General features: G+C 34.9%; 2 protein-coding genes across 3 annotated transcripts in view; one reads left to right on the top strand and one right to left on the bottom strand.

The window, feature by feature from the left end:
* Positions 1 to 21,453, top strand: part of LOC126965053 (limbic system-associated membrane protein-like) — a 624,470-nt gene that overhangs the window by 249,269 nt on the left and 353,748 nt on the right. The window lies entirely within an intron of this gene.
* LOC126965051 (limbic system-associated membrane protein-like) overlaps positions 1 to 21,453 on the bottom strand; it is a 226,477-nt gene that overhangs the window by 160,158 nt on the left and 44,866 nt on the right. Inside the window, exons 9-10 of one of the 2 annotated variants that reach the window (XM_050808494.1) lie at positions 19,948 to 20,010; positions 17,072 to 19,009 (exon numbers count right to left, since the gene is read on the bottom strand). The exons of the other annotated variant lie outside the window; for it this stretch is intronic. Of the exons in view, the coding sequence (XP_050664451.1) occupies positions 18,903 to 19,009; positions 19,948 to 20,010 (170 nt within the window). The 3' untranslated portion in view covers positions 17,072 to 18,902. Of the gene's footprint in view, positions 1 to 17,071; positions 19,010 to 19,947; positions 20,011 to 21,453 lie in introns of those variants that run through there. 2 annotated transcript variants of the gene reach the window in all.

Raw genomic sequence — 21,453 nt, forward strand, 5'->3', positions numbered from 1 at the left:
ATAGTGTAACGATTATTATTTTAATAAAAAAAATATAGATTATTTAATATGTATTCCAATTTGGAACGTATCTTAATTGTATATATCTTTGGGGTAATCTTGGAAACATTGATTACTAATTCCTGTCATTTCACATAGTTTTTAAGAATAATATAATTTTGAAAATGGGGAATGGAGAGTCCGCAAGAATGCCGAGATAAAAGACCTCAATTACTAATAAATACTCTAGTTTATCTATTAATAAAATAATAATGAAAAATAATTAATATAATAAAAATAAAACTACAATCAGCATAAAATTAGTCTATTTCTTTGTATTTTCTTTTGAGATTTAATGACTTACGGCCTAACAAATAAACTATGTATAAACTTATACATGGTAATAAACCAAGAATATGGAAAATGTTGACTATCTCGCTGACACCAATGTCAATACAAAGATAATTCTGATTTTTTGTGAATATCAAGCCGCCTTGCAAATAAACGCGGGAAACCAAATAAACCAATCATAAGCATAAGCGTCTATTGATAAACATTTTGCATATTTTTGGCATGGGCGAGTAAAAAAAGAAGGATTCCGTGTCACCTTACACAACAGTGAAGCACCAAAACAAGCCGGTTAACGTGTAAATACATAGCCCCACGCACACACTTACACTAATACAAGCCGATCAGCCGCCATTATGATATTTGTCATCGTCTGTGAGAGATCAGTTTGCGTCTCAAAAAAATATTTTAAAAATGCCTTCGTGTGTTGTGAAAAAGTGTAAAAACAATACTACGGATGAAAAAACTGTCAAGGAATTAATCACCTTTCACAGGTAGGCCAGTTGTTATAAATTTAATTTCTGTTCTTTTCATTATACCAAATAAATCGATTACTGGAACTCAAAATTCACGCTACGCGTGAACGTGACAGCCAGTTTGGCCGGAAAATAAATATGGACAATACCCGAAAAAGTGGATAATCCATTTAATGATGTTCTAATTAAATAAATCATTATTTGTTTCAAGATGTAGAGATTTTTATTTTTTTAGGTTTCCTACAAATTAAATGCAAGAATGTGATGTTTAGGTCATAAAAGTAGTAACTCTTAAAGAGTTAAATGATTTCAGAAAATTAATAGTTGGATATGTTGCTGGTCGTGTTGGACATTTTATTAATAGGAGCATAAAGTGTCGCAAAGTATGTGTAAAGTCCTCGAATGGCGACCACTTACCGGAAGACACAGTGTTGGTAGGCCCCCCACAAGACGGACCAACGATCTGGTCAAGATCGCCGGAATATGTTGGATGAGGGCAGCGCAGGACCGATCGTCGTGGAAATTTTTGGGGGAGGCTTTTGTCCAGCAGTGGACGTCTTCCAGCTGATGCAGAAGTAGAAGAAGATAAAAGATTAAACATATAAGTGGATTATTGAAATTGGTAGGATTTAAAATCACTTAGCGCACGTCAAAATCTACCACACATTCGAAAATATATGTCTCAGACCTGAAAAGAACGGGCGCACGAAACTCAGCGGGCTTCTTTTTTTTTAATAAAATTTCATCACAACGAATCGTAAAATAAAATTTGTTAGAGCGCATTTGCACAACGTCCGATCCAAATCCGATCCGAACCCATAAAAACTCGTTCCGAAGTAGTCGTAGAACTATTTCTATGGTAGTTTACGCACTAGATCCAGCTTGCGTCATCTGATTTATTTCCGTCAACCGTTAGAAATAGTTCTCCGACTACTCCGGAACGTATTTTCGCGGGTACCTACGGATCGGATTCGTATCGGACGTAGTGCGAAAGCGCTTAAAGCGCTTTTTTACATAGCCTGATGGCAGTCGCTCCATTCCCAATCTGTAGTATCATTAGGAAGGCATTTATGTTACAATAAATATATACACTATTAAAATTTCTTAGATATAAATATCACAGTCTTACATAACACTCTTTTATATCATGTGCTAGCCGAAACATTGACCCGTATTCAATTTTGATAAACCCAAAAATACTTTGTCCTCCGGCTAACGGCAACCAAATTTAATAAAAACTTACAGTCCGTAAGTATTATTACTGTATGATCCCTCACAAAAGTCTTGGGCAGCTTATTATAATATCTTAATTCTTACATACAAATGAATAAATAATACTTAGATAATTTATACGTAAAGTTGCTGTTAGGCAACGCATAACAACAGGTAAGGTTACTACTTTAGTGCGCACGTTACGTCTTATATTCGCGATACGTCAGCGTGCATTTGCTGAAAATAGAGGCTAACAATTCACCGCTTTTTATAGACGTGTTTACAGCTATCACACTCTATCTGTACGTATAAATGAATAAAATAATATTAGCAAAAATAATATTTTCTGTACTAGCTATAATCTGAAAGTACTCTCTCATCCAGTATCTAGCTGGATGGTTAGTGACCTTGACTACTAAGCTAGAGTTACCGGGTTCGAATCCCGGTAGGTGCAATCATTTATATGATGAATATGGATGTTTGTTTCCGAGGCATGGATGTTTATGTATTTATGTATGTTTAAGTAAGTATATTGTATTAAATATATCGTTGTCTTGTACCCATAATACAGGCTGTACCTAGTTTAGGGCAACATAATTTTAAAAATTGTGTCAATATTATTTATATTTAATTATCAAATAGAAAGTTAAAATATTTCACAGAGACACACCCATTGGATATCTCTGTTAGTTTTACCCCCTGGGGAAACACAGGGCAAAATACATACCCGTTTGGCCATTAGTTACCTTCAAAAAATGACGTAAACGCTAAGCTATTGCATACTTAAGACACAAAGAATGAAATTTTGTAAATTTTTAAATGAAGAACGTTTTAGTTGTCATTTGAAAAAAAGTTTCTATATGAAATCTCGCGCCAATATTTTAATCCAAAGTCGGCAGGACGCCAAAACGACAATCTCATTCTTAACTACCATTACTTATTTAACACAAGAACTATTAATGCATAATACTCGAAATAACACTTTTTCTTCAATTACTTTATTAAAATATTCAAGTGCTCTTTCTCTTATGTAACTACTAATTAAAAAGTAACATAATAAGTAAGGCATTCTACGGAAAATATTGTTTGGCCTTATCCACTATTGGAATACTTGTAGCGGGAGCTGAAACGGTGGAAAAATTTAACGAATGTTTTAAAATGATAGAATAGAGCAGCTTTCATACTCTACATAAGTTTAACACATCCAAGGCAAAATGAACTCTACTGGGTTTTCATAAGTATGATAATTGATGACGAGAGTGTTCGTTACTGCAAGTTTCGTGCAAATCCACAATAGAACAACAAATATATTTAATGAGAAAAACGTGGAAATTGAAATTATAAAATTGCATTGAAGTGAATGTTGTTTTTTGTATTAATTACTATTGTAATTCTTTATATTTATGAGCAACTGACCAATTATGATATTATTTTTGAACTAATAAGAAATTAGAATCCAAAAAAGCAAATATTTGTATAAAAGCATAAAAAACAACTATACAGCGAGAATAACGTGCGAATTTCGCTCTTTTTGCAAGTAATTTCTTACCTCGCACAGCCACTTTGTGGAATCAATTACCGGCTGCTGTTTTTCCGAACAGATACGACTTAGGGACCTTCAAGAATAGAGCTTACTCCTACATTAAAGGCCGACAACACATCTCTTGACACCTCTTGTTGCGGATGTCCATGGGCGGTTGCGTCACCACTCCCACCCTGTGAGCCTCTTGTCGTTTGCCCCCTCTTATATAAGAAAAATTAAATTGTAAAATAACATTATATGTATTTTTTTTTGTATTAATTACTTTAACAGTTTTGTTATCTTTATATTTATTAGCTAGGGCTCTCTGTTACGCCGATTGTGAAAAGGTGCATGTTTACCGATGTGCCTAGAAATGATCTTTGACCAGTGGGAGGTTCTTTTGCACAGGATGCCGGCTAGATTATGGGTATCACAACGGCGCCTATTTATGCTGTGGAGCAGTAATGTGTAAACATTATTGTTTCGATTCGAAGGGCGCCGTAGCTAGTGAAATTACTGGGCAAATGAGACTTGACATCTTATGTCTCAAGGTGACGAGCGCAGTTGTAGTGCCGCTCAGAATTTTTGGGTATTTCAAGAATCCTGCGCGGCAAATTATAATGGGCAGGGCGAATCATTTACCTTCAGGTGTACGTTCTGCCCGATCCTTATTTTTATAAAAAAAATATTAATCGAAGGACAAAGTGACTTAGTTAGAGAGTTACCTACATATTTATGTGGACTGTAAAAGTTGAACAAATCTAATAAATATTTTATGTGGGTACCTACAATATATTAAAAGAAATGAAATAAGGAAGCATAAAGCACAAAATAGCTTGAGTACCTCTCTAAATGTACGACGAAGATCAAAGAATCGAGTGTTACGATCTGATATCGATGTTAATAAGTCAATAACGTTTTATTGACTTATTAACATCTATCTGACCTATTGACTACTTTGGAGTAGAAGCAATCTGTTTTTATGAGTCCCGGTTGACAACTACAAGTGTTCAGTCCTTTACAGCAATACCTACATAATACGTTAATGGCCAGATATTGATAGATCTTGTATCTAAACTGTATATTTCAGTCTATTGCACCTTAATGAGTCTGTCAAGAGGTCTTGATTCAACTTATGAAATTATAGTAAATTTAATTAATAAGATGTTTTTTTTGCGAAAATGCATATTTATTTTTATAAATGAGTAACAATCGCGTGTTATTTCACATAGCTTTGTTTGGCATGTCCCCACGGCAAAGATTTAGGGTTTAACGCATCTTCCGCCAAAGATTCGGCTCCCACTGAACTTTGGAATGAACGACCAGGTCAGTTATTAGTTCACTTTGAAACAATAACTGTTCTCATATTTATCATACTTTCGAAAGCGGAATTCGCCTTAAAGTGTGCAGAAAAATTAAAAATAATTAAATATAAAAATGTTAAAATTTGCGGAATAAACGCTAAAGATATTCTTCATAACACTGGGAGGATTAGCAGAGGGAGGCTACTTTGCACAGGATGCCGGCTAGATTTTGGGTACTACAACGACGCCTATTTCTGCTCTGAATGCAGTAATGTGTTAACATTATTGTGTTTCATTCTGAAGGCACCGTAGCTAGTGATATTACTGGGCAAACGAGAATTAATATCTTATGTCTCAAGGAGACGAGCGCAATTGAAGTGCCACTCAGAATTTATTTTTTGAAACACATTTTGTTTGAAACAGTAATGAACTGTTAAATTTAATTCCACTCTCCAAAGCTGATTATCCCGGTAAATTTTGAGATTTGTAATTACTGTACTATTTATTACTCAGTATAAAAAAGATTGGTAGTTAATAATATTTTGAACATTTATCCCAACTAACGAAACTATCCAATCTCTTTCATATTCAAAATGACATTTCATTTTTTGAACTAAATGAACGAATCTTATTTTATGATTTGATAATCTCAACCTGTATCTATTATAAAACTCACAACCGAGCTCTTTGTATTAAATTGCCCGGTGATTAATTATTGGCTACAAACATTATCTTACAAGTAATGATGTATAACACAGTTAAGGCCGACAATTAATCGAATAAGGATACAATTTGTCTTCGTCACGAATCAAATAGCTAATTCCCTCACATTAGAGACACAATGGTCGGGCGGCTTTTATTGATTACCGTCTATTGTTCACTTTCGACTGACTTTAGCTACTGGAGCAATACACTTGACACTGTTTATGATAAGAGAAATCGTTTACAGATAAATGGAGGCGTGATTGTCGCCTTGCATGCTATATTCGTTATTGAACCGAATCGATAGATCAGTTTCACATTAAAAGGCATAAAACGTATTTACTTTCTCAAAATTGATTCCTTTTGAATTCTTTTTGATGTAATTTCTATTTTACCAGATACTACTACCAATTCGGAAACAAATGCGGTCTTTATAATAAAATATACAATATTGTACTGTCATTGTTATTGCTATAAAATAATCATAATCTAGTCCCGGGCTGCCTGATCACTTAGATATTCAGCTATGGAGTAGTAGGATTTATGACATCCATTTTTTAATGAAAAAATTAAATTAATTTATAGATAATGCCTGAACCCTTAAAGCTTTTATGTATCTTATGAAGCTTACTTGAATTAGTTATAAGCATTCCGTTACTTCTAGTGTTATAATAATGAAAAATCACTATTTATTTTATTCACACGATATTCCAGAAACTTGAATGTATTGTGCGACTTTCAAGGAACATTCTTTAACGTAGAACCCAACTATGGAATGAGCTCTGTTGTGAGGTGTTTCCGATCGTCGTTGGTGATCACTTACTCACGAGCGGGAGGCTACTTTGCACAGGATGCCGGCTAGATTATGGGTACCACAACGGCGCATATTCCTGCCGTGAAGCAGTAATGTGTAAGCATTACTGTGTTTCGGTCTGAAGGGCGCCATATCTAGTAAAATTACTGGGCAAATCAGACTTAGCATCTTATATCTCAAGGTGACGAGCGCAGTTTAGTGCCACTCAGAATTTTTGGGTATTTCAAAAATCCTGAGCGGCACTGTCTTGTAATGGACTAATTTTCATAAAGAAAACGTTTTTTTTTTTATTATAAAATTAATGACGAGTCGAGCAGGACGTTCAGCTGTTGGTAATTGCTACGCCCTGCCCATTACATTGCAGTGCCACTCAGGATTACAGAAAAACCTAAAAATTCTGAGCGGTAATAGAACTGCGCTCGTCACCTTGAGACATAAGTTGTCAAATCTCATTTGCACTGTAATTTCACTAGCTACGGCGCCCTTCAGACCGAAACACAGTAATACTTACACATTACTGCATCACGGCAGAAATAGGCGTCGTTGTGGTACCCATAATCTAGCCGACATCCGGTGTAAAAGAGCCTCCCATATAAAAAAATTACAAATTCCCAACAAATATTGTTTAAAATATAAAAGATTATGTGACAATTCCACCTCATTTAAGGGCTATAATATCATAAATGTTGTTGCCAATGATCGTTTTGGGTAAACAAAGAAACACAATTAAGCCTTTATGAATCCTTTTTATATAAATACAATCCAAGTTTTACGACAAATGAAATGAGAGAGGGTTATAACTGTATGAACACAGTCTTTTTATGTCATAACTCTAATGCTCACAATTTCAAGTTGATAATCCAGGGTCGCTTTAATGATGTGAATGTTCTGCAAACGTATTAACTCGAGATTACATCATTGTTAAGTTGCACATTATTTTTACTTAGTATAGAGGCCTGTTTGCGACAACCGCATTATGAAATCATTAAGCCCCAGAGAGAAAATACCTTAAAACGTGTTAAATGGATTCTGATGTACCTAATTTTAATTTGTATTCATTATTGTTTTAGGCATCTCTCTGATATTTTTTGGAAGGCGGTTAAAGACCTTAATACACATACCATTTGCGTTTTTTTGGTGAAGCGCTGTTGTACAGTATTGCATCAAAATGCGAGTTGGATCTCTTAATCCTAATATGGAATAGCCCTTTGCTTGTTTAAAAAGTTCACCATGTTTTTAATGAACATACTAATTTCTGATCGTCTTTGGACGATTGTGTTTATAGATCGTTGTTTATGGTAGGGATTTTTTATTATTATCTAAAGTATAAGTAAAGCGTACTTTCTCAATTAATATGAGCGTTCAATTCTCAGTCATTAAATTATTATTTATAAAACTAAGATACGACTGTGTATTTTTTTTGTATATCTATCTATATTTGTATACTTTTATCTGTTTTTATTTCTAACAAAAGAATATTATATAAAATGAGATTATGAGGTCTGCACTTTTGAATTTTTTTTACTTACATTCGTTGTAATTATCGTGTAGTATTTACTTATTATCACAATTTGCCCCAAAATCATTCTATTTCTGTGCGTGTTCAACGCATTCTTTTGTAGATAAGTAAAAGCTTACTATTGATATTGAAGGAAACTCTTTATTAACCTAATACAGTAATAAACTATCTTTGAATTGAAAAATATTTATTTCTATGTAAATCTAAATGTATATTTTGTCTTCGAAGTGAAGTACTTGTTGTTACAATTACAATTATCTTTATACTAATCTCATAATAAATGTATGGATGTACCAAAATTTTGAATACTTCTCGGTTTATTTTTACAAAGTTATTGATGTCATTCATCCATGTATCAATCAAAACAATAAATGTACATGCCATCAATCACCAACTTGCACTACGCCGATGACACTATTCATCTTGCAGACAGTGAGTCAGAAATGGCTGCACTTCTTGAACGTATGGAGTGGATTAGTGGACAGATGGGACTTCCCATAAAGAGGTCCAAGACCAAAGTCATGGTGGTGGATAGATCTGAGAAGTTGGAAGTAACTGGTGCGCTGGGCCTACAAATAGTGGACAACTTTATCTACCTGGGTTCCAACATAAGAAACGATGGTTCGTGCGAGAGGGAAGTACGCAGGAGAATTGGCATGGCTAAGAGCGCTATGGAGACAAGCTGAGAAGCTTGAAAGAATCTGGAGAGATCGCAACATTTCCGTAAAAACTAAGACCCTAGTCTACTCGATATTTTCGTATGACGCTGAGACTTGGATACTGAAAGCTGCATACCGCAATCGCATTGACGCCTTTGAGATGTGGTGCTGGAGAAAGATGCTTCGTATCCCCTGGACAGCATTTCGGTCTGATCTCTCCATACTGCGTGAACTCAGGATCTCCTCGTGATTGCCTTCCGAATGTATGCGCAGAGTTTTAGAATACTTCGGTCACATCGCAAGGAAGGACGATGGAAACCTTGAGAGGCTCATTGTGGTTTGAAAAATAGATGGGAAGAGGCCTCGTGGACGCAGTCCAACACGATGGTCCGACCAGATTCAATCCGTTCTTGACTCTACGGTTCACAATGCCCTTCACACCGCCAGAGACAGGAATAGATGGAGAGTGATCATACGAGAGAAAGTGATACAGAAGGGTGGGTGGTCACGACCCTCAGTACTGAGGATTACGACGCAGGGAGGATGATTGATGTCATTATACTGATTAGGTAACGTACTTTCGATATCAGTTTAAAGTTTTTTCATATCATTAACAGTTACAGAATAATCTCCTGGTCACACTAATCGATTACACCCTGAATACTTTAGTTTATTTCGCTATTCAATTGAATATAGTATGAGTTATAATTAATCTGTATTTTTTTTAATTAGACTTGATAAATGAGCGCTTTAAAAAGACAAACAATGGTAATAATGAAGTGTCTACTCATGTTTTTTTCTCTTATTCAAATAAGTATAAGCTTTGGTAACTTTTTTTATGGAAACAGGAGGACACACGAGCGTATGGGTCACCTGGTGTTAAGTGATCACCGCCGCCCACAATCTCTTGCAAAACCAGAGGAGTCACAGGAGCGTTGCTGGCCTTTGAGGAAAGTGTACGTGCTTTTTTTGAAGGTACCCATGTCGTATCGTCCCAGAAACACCGCACAAGGAAGCTCATTCCACAGCTTTGTAGTACGTGGAAGAGATCTCCTTGAAAACCGCACTGTAGAGGACCGCCACACATCCAGGTGGTGGGGATGATGTCTGTATTTTAAAAAAAGAACTTCATTAATAAGCGTTAATTTATAAAAAAAAAAACGATATAAAGTTAGTAATTTGTAGGGTAAGTTTTTTTATTTTAATTCAATTTACATTTTGATATTAATAAGTAAACGCCATCTACCTTTCCATCTTGTAATTCAATACGTAAATCTAAAATAAGGTTCGGTACCTACTTTTATTTATTTTCATAATTCAATTGCGTATAGTAGATATAAATCAGCTGATTTATTCCTTAAAAATATGTGCGCTTAAAAGTATAAACAGTTTATTAATTGATCGTTTTTTTATTCTAATTCTATTTTCTCCCTTTACATACATGTTTTCATTTATCTTAAATATTTTTGAAGTTAATTAATTAACTGCTGGTTAAACATTTTTTTTTCTATTATTATCAATTCTTTTCTAAGAATTAATCGGAGCTGTATCGCCAATATATTGAAGAGGTATTTTTTTTATTTCAGTTTATTAAACTTAAACCTGATCCAGATACAAAAATATTTTCTTTTCCTTTCTATGGTATTTGAAATTTAAGAACATCAACGCGAGCGCAGCCGTAAGTAAAACCTAGTACCGTTATATTTCGAAGTCATGTTTGAATAAACTTTACACTAAATCAGACCCTATTATTTTGTACATTTGTTTTCCTTCGAGGGCTTGTAAGTTCTCAAAGTTTGCGAACATTGCCAGCTAATTAAATGATAGTACCCGAGGGTATTGGCTACATGAAAATCACATTTTCATCGAACGCAGTTGGATAAATTAAGGTGACCCCAAAGTACAATTGTGTTTTTATATTCTATTTATATTAGATACACTATTTATCATACACTCACTATTAATTGGACGTAATTCCAGAAAAACGTTCCAAACCACAATCGTGTCGAAATTGAGTTAAGACTGCAAAACTGGTCACGGGTTTCATATTAACGGACTGACAAAAAATGGCAGCCCTACTGTCACTCTTTAAATAACATCATGACTTAGTAGCCCAACCCACATGTATGGAATACAGTAATATTTATTAAACTTTTTTTCAAATTCAAATATTTTATTCAAAATAGATGTCACATCACATCACTTATTGAAAGTAAAAAAAAACTACTTTAAACATGAATAATTATTATTTCAGTTTGATTTCTGAAGGACGGGGGACACATTAAAGGAAAAACAAAATTGTGGTTTTTATTTAATTCCAACCATTTTCATATTTATTCACCTTTTAAACCTTCTCTGGACTTCCACAAATAATTCAAGACCAAAATTAGTCAAATTAGTCCAGCCATTCTCGAGTATTAGCGAGAATAACGAACAGCAATTCATTTTTATATATATATAGATAAACTGCTGTGATTATTACATTTACTACCAAATTCTTCATCCCCACACAGGTCGAAATTTTAAAAACGCTAGAACAAATATTTATTTATATCTTATCAAGTGCCTAAATACAAAGTTTCATGGTTTGATCCTCGATAATGACCAACTTCCACCCCCTATTTTAACCCCACCAAGCCTGTTATTCGCAATAAAACCTGGTAGCCGCAAGGTAGCCTATGTCCTTTCCCAAGCTCTTGTTTATCTCTGTACTAAATTTAATCAGAATCAGTTCAGTGGCTTAGACATCAAAGCTTTACAAACCAACTTAAATTCACATTTATAATATTAGTAGGGATAGCGTGTAATAAATGAGGGCTCGTCGGCATCTTAACTAGTACTCCATAAGGTAAGACAACACATAGAGCAGTAAACTTATCTCTAGTCGATAATAGTATGAGCGATAATAAAAAACAAAATCAAATTCCAAATTTCTATATTTGATATTAAAGTATATATACAAAGTTACTTAAATCTACTTATTAAAGCAATTTACAATTAGGCCTTATATATGTAGGTATCAGAAAACTTATTTCTACAACCCTATCTACGTATTGAGGGATAAAACTTCATTATGCTTAAAAACTAATACATGAGGTTTGTGGGGGGGGGGGAATCCAGGAAACTGGGAAAACCTGGTTATTTGCTATTGACATAACGTAATATTAATCGAAACCTATCACTTAACCTAACTTAAGACTAATGACTAGAACTTAAAACTAACTTAAAAACTAAGGTAAATAAATACATAGATATGTATACATACATATATAATATATAAATATAAGAGGGGTGTGGGGGGGGGTACTTGGGAAAGGGAAGGAGGGAGAGGAATATGAGCTATAATTGACTCCACGTTCGTTTAAATAGTTTAAGCTACCCAAATTGGAAGGGATATATTCTCTATATTATTCGATCCCTAAGCGTTACATGCAGACGTTCCTTCAATGTACTTTAAATGCCTTTGTCAGATGAATGTTCTAAAGTGCAATTAAACCTGAATTTTTTCACTGAATCCCAGCATGTGACCACATTCTACTAATTCGTATACCTTCCTCACCTTTTGGGTGCTGTGATACTTATGTACCTTAGCCTTACGTATTGTTTTAAGATTCAAAAAATTCCTTTAATTGTATGTATACTTATTTTTCATTAAGGATAGGATCGCAGTTATTTGAAGTTCGCATATACATCTGGCACTCTGCCTTTAGATCTCATATTGTTAGAATTGAAATAATTTTGAATAAGTTTGTCATATCTTTTCAATACTTCAGGATTATGTTGGAAAAAGTCGTAATAAGTTTGAACAACGACCATTCTATAGTCGTTCATTATGGATATATTTACTATAAATATAAGTAGAATGCTCACTTACGACTAGTAGCGTTACTACTAGAAAATAACTCTTATATAAATGTATCGAAACATAATGATATACAAAAAAGCTCCTAGGCTGACTATTTCGAACAAGTCAAAAGACTAACAATGCTTAGTATGTGTCTATTAATTATTGAAAGCCCTATACAGTTCCAACAATATCATTTTTAGTGATTCTTTGTTGTATAAGTTAAAAGGCAGCACGATTCCTTGGCCTCTACAATTGAATAACATAGTAGTATTGTATGAGGAATGCAGCCTACATTCTGGGCACCTTGCCACATGTAAGGAACTACAATATTATTTTCTTACAATTTGCAACCTATAAATTTGTGGAACGTTTATTATAACTATATTTTATAGACTTATTCAAACTTGAATGTGTTTATTTAATGATATATTCATCTGACACACCATAAGGTTGGCTTGGCTTGCATTGAGTCTTTTTTATTGCTAACCCGACGCTTTTCCGTCAGTAGAATAAAAATCATCATCGTATAGTCATCAAATAGTCATCGGAAATTAATGAGTTTATAATATGTAGTAATAAACTGATAATAATTAACATCGTTTTTGTGCTAACAGGTTTTACATTACAATAACGGTTAATTTGTGTAATTAATCCCAGAAGTGAGGGTTATCACTTTAAAAAATAACAACTGTCTCGCAAGCTTATTTTTTTTTTCTGAAAATTAACATTACATGAAAAGTTGCGAATATTCTTTTTACATCTTTGTATTTTGCTGATAGGTTAGCTACGAATATATTCTTCGTAGTAATAATGGCAGAGACAGACAAATATATAAGCTGTTTTTTTTTTATTTTAGTATAAAATATAAATAACATTATTTTACATTCATTGTATAATAATTAACCTTGATATGCAATGTATCTTATAGACTAACACTATTCTGTATCTTTATTATATATATTTAATGTTTACCAATCTATTATCTTTATCTCATTTATTTATTATTATATTTTCAACATGTTCATGAAAAAAAATAATTGCTATGGGAAGACTACAACAGCTGTTTGCTCCAAATGTCACGAGGGGCTGCCGAAAACCAGTGTTGTGTTGGTGTCTTCTGCGCTGACCAACAATATACTGAGCTCCTTTTAGCAGGGAATCACGCGTCGCACAGCTCATTTAATTTTTTTGTTTGTATTTTAATAAATTTTGTTACATTTAATTTAATTTATTACTTTAAGATTTATACTGTAAATTGAAGGTGTGTGTTTTTATTGTGAATAAAGTGTTTCAATTTCTAAATAACCTTTATGTAATAAAGGAACACAGACGTCGTGATAGGTTATCTGATTACCACTGCCAAGAACCTGAACCTTCAAGAATAAAAGATCATACTCCCACCTTAAAGGCTGGCAACGCATCTCTTGACACCTGTTGTTGCTGATGTCCATGGGCGGTTGCCTCACCACTCTCATCCCGTGAGCCTCTTGCCCGTTTGCCCCCTATTATATTTAAAAAAAAAACATGTTCATTTAAAACACCAAATTTCTTTGTAAAGGAATATGAGCTTTTATTTTGATCCACCCACCAAAGGTCATATTCTGTGCTAGACTGATTTTTTCGACTTGGCCAGGAAACACATTTGGATTTAATATTACTTTAACTATTTTTGCATATTATTTCATCTGTCTCCTAAGCAGAGCTGACGGACATCTATTTCTATATCTCTAGCCTCTTCCACACCTCTAGCACCAACCTTTGAAAGCTCTCTTATTCCTATTACTCTCTGACTACTTTCTAGGAATTCTGCAACCTGATCATGGAATGTAGGCCTTGCTGGATCGATCCAAACTTCCATCGCTACAATAATTTATTCAAAATACGACCTGTGCTTAAAGACCTCACGACAAATATGAAAATAATCAAGTTTTTATTTTTTATTTTATGAAAAAAAGGGACGTGACGAACAGACCGTTCAGCTGATGGTATTTGATACGCCCTGCCCATTTCAATGCAGTGCCACTCAGGATTCTTGAAGCACCCTACAAATTCGGAGCGGCAATACAATTGCGCTCGTCATCTTGAGACATTAAATTGAGATGTTAAATGTCATTTGCTCAGTAATTTTACTAGCTACGGCGACCTTCAGACCGAAACACAATAATGTTTACACGTTACTGCTTCACGGCAGAAATAGGCGCCGTTGTGATACGCATAATAAAACCGGCATCCTGTGCAAAGGAGCCTACCACTGGTTATATTAATAATATTAAATACAACTATGTTCACTGAGAGAATATCTCTAAGTCGACTCGAACGGACCTTACTCGAACTAGCGTGACGACTCAGTCACATTCGATACCTACAAAACAAACAACAAAGAAGTCTTGACTTTTGAAGTCATTCATTTTCACATTCACAGTATTGATAATCACTTGTACATTCATTACATACGTTATGTTGTTATTTACTCAATTTGTTGAATGTTTAAAATCTCAATTGTTTCCAAGCACGATCCGCTAAAGTAAATATTTGTACTGGACACACAAATGTTTTCAAGTTGTTGTAGATATTCACAGAGATGACAAAGGGATTGTGACTGAATCAATTTGGAGACCACAATGTTGTTTGATTTATTAGCATTATAGTGACAGGTTTATAGAAGATTCAAGCATTCAGTACTTTTAGTTTTGACTTTAATTAAATTAAAACAGAAATTTACTATGATTTATAATCGTGTTGAAATTTCGGATGATTTTTTCCTAACAAGTAATCCTATTGTGTAAAATTGTTGAATCAATTTTAGTTGAAATCTGTTGGCATGAGGTGTATTCTCTGGAGTCATCGGAGGCAGTGGAGGCTCCTTTGCACAGGATACCGACTAGATTATGCCGTGGAGCAATAATGTAAGCATTATTGTTTTTTGATCTGAACGGCACCGTAGCTAGTGAAATTACAGGGCAAATGAGACTTAACATCTTCTATGTCTCAAGGTGACGAGCTCAATAATTGTAGAGTCGCTCAGAATTGTAGTGAAAGTGTACTGAAAGTTATTGCTTGGTTGTTGAGTCTAGAAGACTAACTGCAACTAAAAAGAGTAATAAAATCATTTCTGCTACAGCTCCAAAGCAAAGTAAATATAATGTAATCAAAATCAGAATTTTTGGGATTCTCAAGATCCTGAGGGGCAGTGCATTGTAATGAGCAATGCGTATCAATTTCAATCAACTGAACGTCCTGCTCGTCTTTACTGTTATAAGAAAAAAAGGCAACTGGTGTGCGATGAGGTTTGTGAAGATACGCTACGAAGAAGTGACGCAACGCCAAGTGATGTGGACGTTCACTGGATCCCCGACAATTCGAATTCTACGTTGCTCGCGGTCAAATGTTTCGAGCTAATGCTGGGGTGTGCCAGACCAGAGATGACAACAATACTTCATATATGTATTATGCGCTTTTAGAGCACTTAACTGTAGGCTGGCTTAAAGTATTTCCGTGCTCTATTTATGACTCCCAGCTTCTTCGAAGCCAATTTGGCTTTGCCATCCTGATGACCATGTAATTGGCCATCACTTGAATTTCAAGACCTAGTATCCTGATACTAGGCGAGGCTTTCATTAAGTAAGTAAGTAATTGTAAATATAGTTATAAGATTTGTTTTGAATGAAAAAAAATTGACTCATTCTCAGTTATAATAGTAAAATTATTATTATAATTTATATAATAATACTAGTGGACCCGACAGACGTTGTCCTGTACACACGTCTTAAATTTGAAAAATCGATCCAACCGTTAGGTGATGTTGACTAACATACACATGAGCAGGAGAGTGGTAGGTATTGACGGAATTGAGAATTTGATTCTCAATTCCGTCAATCTCAAATTCACTGGAACATACAAACAAATCATCAAAATCAGTCCAGCCCCTTAGGAGGTAGTTCAATTGTAAATCTAAATCATTCTCGAATACACCTGAAGACACACAGAAAGTCTCATTAAAATCGGTCCAGCCGTTTGGAAAGAAATATATATATTAAGATTAAAATTTTAATATTAAGGTAATACAAATAGCATCAAAGATCAATTTTATGTTCACTTTCAGTATTTGTGGATGGCTCATAAAGAAAGCCGAGCTGCTATTGAGGGTAGTTAAACCCTTCAATGTGTCCGTAATAATGCATTTCAATATCTGTTGTTACTATATTCAAATTAACCTCTGCTATACCAACACGTCCCGCGCGCCCGCAGAAGCCTACTGCTGAGTTGTTTTGGCGCCAAACCCGGTGCCGACCACTTGAGACGCTATACCCACTTCTGTTTACAATAGTCGAGGAATCATTATGCGGTTTATGTTACGGGATGCTAGATAAACAAGCTTTGGTTATTGTAAACAAAAAATGTGATTTATGATAGATTCGTGCAGTGATATCGGCGCTCGTTCAGAGTTAATATCGTTACCTTCCTCGAGAATCACGCAATCCACTGGTTAAGAGAGCATTATCCGTGCTGTAGTTTTTGAGTTTATTGCGAACAAACAGACCGACAGACGCGGTGGAGGACTTTGTTTAATAGTATGTAGTGATTAATAAAAGTCAGGTTTTAATACAAATAGTATATTTCACAGTAGCCATTATGGTCCGCTTACAGCACAATTGACAGTTTCTATAAAATATTTCTCTCCGCAAATAAATAAATCACTACATTAACATTATATAAATTACTTTTTACACATCATTTCATAATATATCTACTTTATTTATTCACGGCTACATGTTATTATAGTCATAGCAACTAATATTAATTGTTATTTACAATCATTAATAGCCTGTTTAAAACATATAAATGTTTCTTAAGGATTTTAATACAACTGAAGCACTTATAACTTAATATATTTACATATATTTATTCATAGATAGATATGAAGGTTACATTGAAAGGAGAGTGACTGCGGCAAAGTGTGTGAATGGAGCGCTGCATGCCTTTATAAACGGTCAGACTGTGCCAATAGAAGCGCGAATGGCTGTACATAATGGAGTGATTGTCGCCACGTTCATGTATGGAAGTGAGAGTTGGGTATGGCAGAAGAAGCATAATGCAGGATTAACTCAGTTGAGATGCGATCACTGCGTAGTATGTGTGGGGTAAGACTGATTGATAGAATTTCGAATACGGTAATACGAGCGCGCTGGGGTTTGAAAGGGGATGTTGTGACAAGGACTGAAAAAGGAATGCTGAAATGGTTTGGACACGTGGAGCGAATGAGTGAAGAAAGAATGACGCATCAAATATATAAGGCAAGTCTGTGTGGGCAAGTCGGTCGCGGGAGACCTCGTAGAACATTCGTCGACCAAATTGGAGACGTTTTGAGATAAGTAAAGGTCCGGAGCACCCGCAACCGAGCATGTATGAAAAGAGTAATGAATGTAGATAAAGCCCGTGAGGTTTGTAAGGATAGAAGCAAGTGGCATTCTATTGTATCTGCCTACCCCTACGGGAACAAGGCGTGAGTGTATGAATGAATGAATAAATACTTATTCATATTACAACTAATATCTATAGCAATTGACTAATTATGATATATATTTATACAAAAGCCGTTTCTTTTTCAGTCTAATATAATACTTTCTTATCATTTTAAAACTATTTAGTATCATATTAACTAACACAAAGATGAACTTATTTTCAACGATATGTTTTTCACGTGCCAACAGAATAAAAAAAAATGCTAAAATACAAGACTTGATTAAGGTAAACTTAAAAAAACCTCAAACAAATCATATCTATTAAAAAGGAGTAAGAAGTAAGATTCACTATTGGGAAGCTCCTTTGCGCAGGATGCCAGGTAGATTATGGGTACCACAACGGCAATTTCTGTCATCAAGCAGTAATGTGTAAACATTATTGTGTTTCGGTCTGAAGGGCGTCGTAGCTAGTGAAATTACTGGACAAATGATACTTAAAATGTTATGTCTCTAGGTGACGACCGCAGTTGTAGTGCCGCTCAGAATTTTTAGGGTTTTTCAAGAATCCTGAGCGGCATTGCATTGTAATGGGCAGGGCGTATCAAACACCATCAGCCGAATGTCATGCTCGTTCCTTATTTTGTAAAAAACAAATAGGATATTTATTAAATAAAAATACCTCCTTATTATATTTAATAATGCTGTGTTGAACTGTTGAATTCATACATCATTCATTTTTCAAGGGTGATTAAATTTATAAAAGAAAGTATATTTTTAATTCAAATATTACATAAGTACGGATTAATCCACCATTTTAAAATAAGTTTACAGATTTTTATAGACTTACATAAAACTAACTCAAGTTAGCTGCATAGAATTAACGTTTGCATGTGGCGAGATTCATTGTAAAATAAACAATATTAAGATAAGCTTACTATGCTTCTAGAAGCGAGGTTTACTGTAACATAATATCCACAAACACGTTAAACATCAGTCTCGTTCCACTACAGTTAGACAACAAAGCACGTTAGACAACAAATTTAACAATAGCTCCCAGCTCACAACGAAACAACATTCAAGACATTCGTCGTTATCAAAGAGATCACTAACACGTAACACAGCTCGTTCCTTGAAACAGACCCGCTGTAGTCTTGTAATCTGAAATCTAAACACATTTTATTAAATACACATTAAAGAAACAATTTTTACTTCAATATTCAAATCAAAATCACTTTATTAATGTTATTCAAGGAAATGACACTTATGAATGTCAAAAGTTTTCTTTTCTTTTTATATTTTCCGCCATTTCAGAAAATGTTAAGCTTTAATGAAAAGAAGTGAAACATGAAACTCATTGACCATTTAAATCCACATTTATAGTTTCATCTTTTTACAAATCATTTAAATTACAGTATAATATGTAAAATGCAACAGAAATTCTCAATCGTCAAATACTCAATGGCTTACTGCCGTTCCCAATATATTGTCTATCTCCTACTCGAGATAAAGATCGTAACTATCGTTGACTATTCTGTCCCAATAAACTTATCGACGGTAACTCACCTTATCGACGACGTATAGCTTACCAGCGATAGAAGTTTGTATGGAAATTGCAATTCACGCGTCCCAATCTAAGGCGATAAGAATGACTTATAGGGTATATTGTGACAGCTTCAGATTATTGACAGCTAATTACAGACAGTAGAAGATAGTCATTTATCTCTGACTGTAGATAGTATATTGGGAACAGCCGTTACACAAGTGAGTCAAAAAAAGTTAATGTAAATTAATACGTAAAAACAAGAGTTATTGATTGATATATATTGATATTTAATCCATGTTCACCGTAAATATATAAATATCTTTTGCGAGCATTTTATAAGCCATTATAAAATAATATAATAATAGCTTTTATTCTTAAAACATGAAGCAGAGTTCCTGGTAACAGGCTTATTAAATATAATTATTATCTTCGCATTTTATTAATAAAGGTACAAATATAAAAGATATTTTCCTTTACAAAATTAGAACGGCTTCAAACTAATTAGCCCTTTAATGTGTACAAAGAAAATATCGAGAGAGATTCTAATAATTTATACTCACCCTGAGTGCCGTAGGGAGTGCTCTCAGATTCCTTATCGATCATAATGTTAAGCCTTTGTATTACTGGAAACAAAACAAAGTATCAAAGTTGTACTTTATAGATGTACATTTAATTATAGTTAATGTTCTAAAATAGAGTAAAGCTCTGTTCAAACTGAGGCGAATAACGCGCGGGACGCGTAACGGAAGTCGCTCGCGCCGATTGTGTCAGCTAACTGGTCTGGATGTGTTCAAATTGACGCGAGTAGTCGTTCAAGTTGAAGCCAAACAAGAGCAGGACGCCTGGTGGGATTGTTTGATCTCACACTGCATGATGTTTCTCCACTGTAGAACCAAAAATGACACGCGTGAAGTCGCGTCAGTTTGAGAGGCTAAGCGAGCGAGCGAATGGCTCTAAAACGCGTCCCGCGTCGCGCGCGTTATTCGCCTCAGTTTGAACAGAACTTAATAATGCTTAGAGCAATAAATAGAACAATTTAGCACTAGCCGCAGTTGTTGAACAATCCGACTGAGGCATAAGAAATCCTATGTGTGCTTCACAAGAACTGTTCTTTACGGAAAAAGAGGACTAACGAGCGTACGGGTCACATGGTGTTAAGTGATCACCGCCACCCACATTCTCTTGCAACACCAGAGGAATTCAGTGTTGCCGGGCTTTAAGGAAGGTGTACGTGCTTTTTCCCACAGGTACAATTACTCATTAACACAATACAGTAATAAGACAGTACTATAACTTCATACTAGAGCGCTCGACGCACGCACACACGGCACGCATACACACATACGATTAACACGGCCGCTAAGTAATCTTCGGATGGCAAGAATTTCTTTTTTTTTTAATGAAAATACGGAAAGAGACGAGAAGGACGTCCAGATGATGGTTATTGATACGTCCTGCCCATTACAATGCAGTTCCGCTCAGAATTCTTAAAAAGCCCAAAAATTCTGAGCGGCACTACAATTGCGCTCGTCACCTTGAGACATAATGTTAAATCTCATTTGCCCAGTAATTTCACTAGCATAACACAGTAATGTTTACACATTAGTGCTTTACGGCAGAAATAGGCGCCGTTGTGGTACCCATAATCTAGCCGGCATCCTGTGCAAGCCTCCCATTGGTGGGAGAATATTGAGTGTCACGCCGTGCGCCGCCGAGACTGGTCGCTGTCCAAGTTAAACCAGCTACGCCGCGCCGTCCGCGTAGTCAATCTTCTTGTGTGTACCAACCGTAGCGCTCCGCCCAGACGTAGGTATAATTTAAAGGAGACCGTTACGCTACTGTTCTATTACTTGTACTGTGGCATTGGTCTAGTTGAATATAATATTTTATATTCCAAAGAAATTGTAATTATAACTAATATAAAAATGAAATATAATGTATAAGCATTTTTTTCCTTTTAATGCGATGCAAGCATCTTGTTTGCTAGCGGTGGACTGCCAAGCAAAGAAATAATAATAGTAGGATCACGGACGAGTAATAAAAGAAGGACTCCACGCCGTGATATT

The sequence above is a fragment of the Leptidea sinapis genome, chromosome 6, assembly GCF_905404315.1.
Source record: "Leptidea sinapis chromosome 6, ilLepSina1.1, whole genome shotgun sequence".
NCBI lineage: Eukaryota > Metazoa > Arthropoda > Insecta > Lepidoptera > Pieridae > Leptidea > Leptidea sinapis.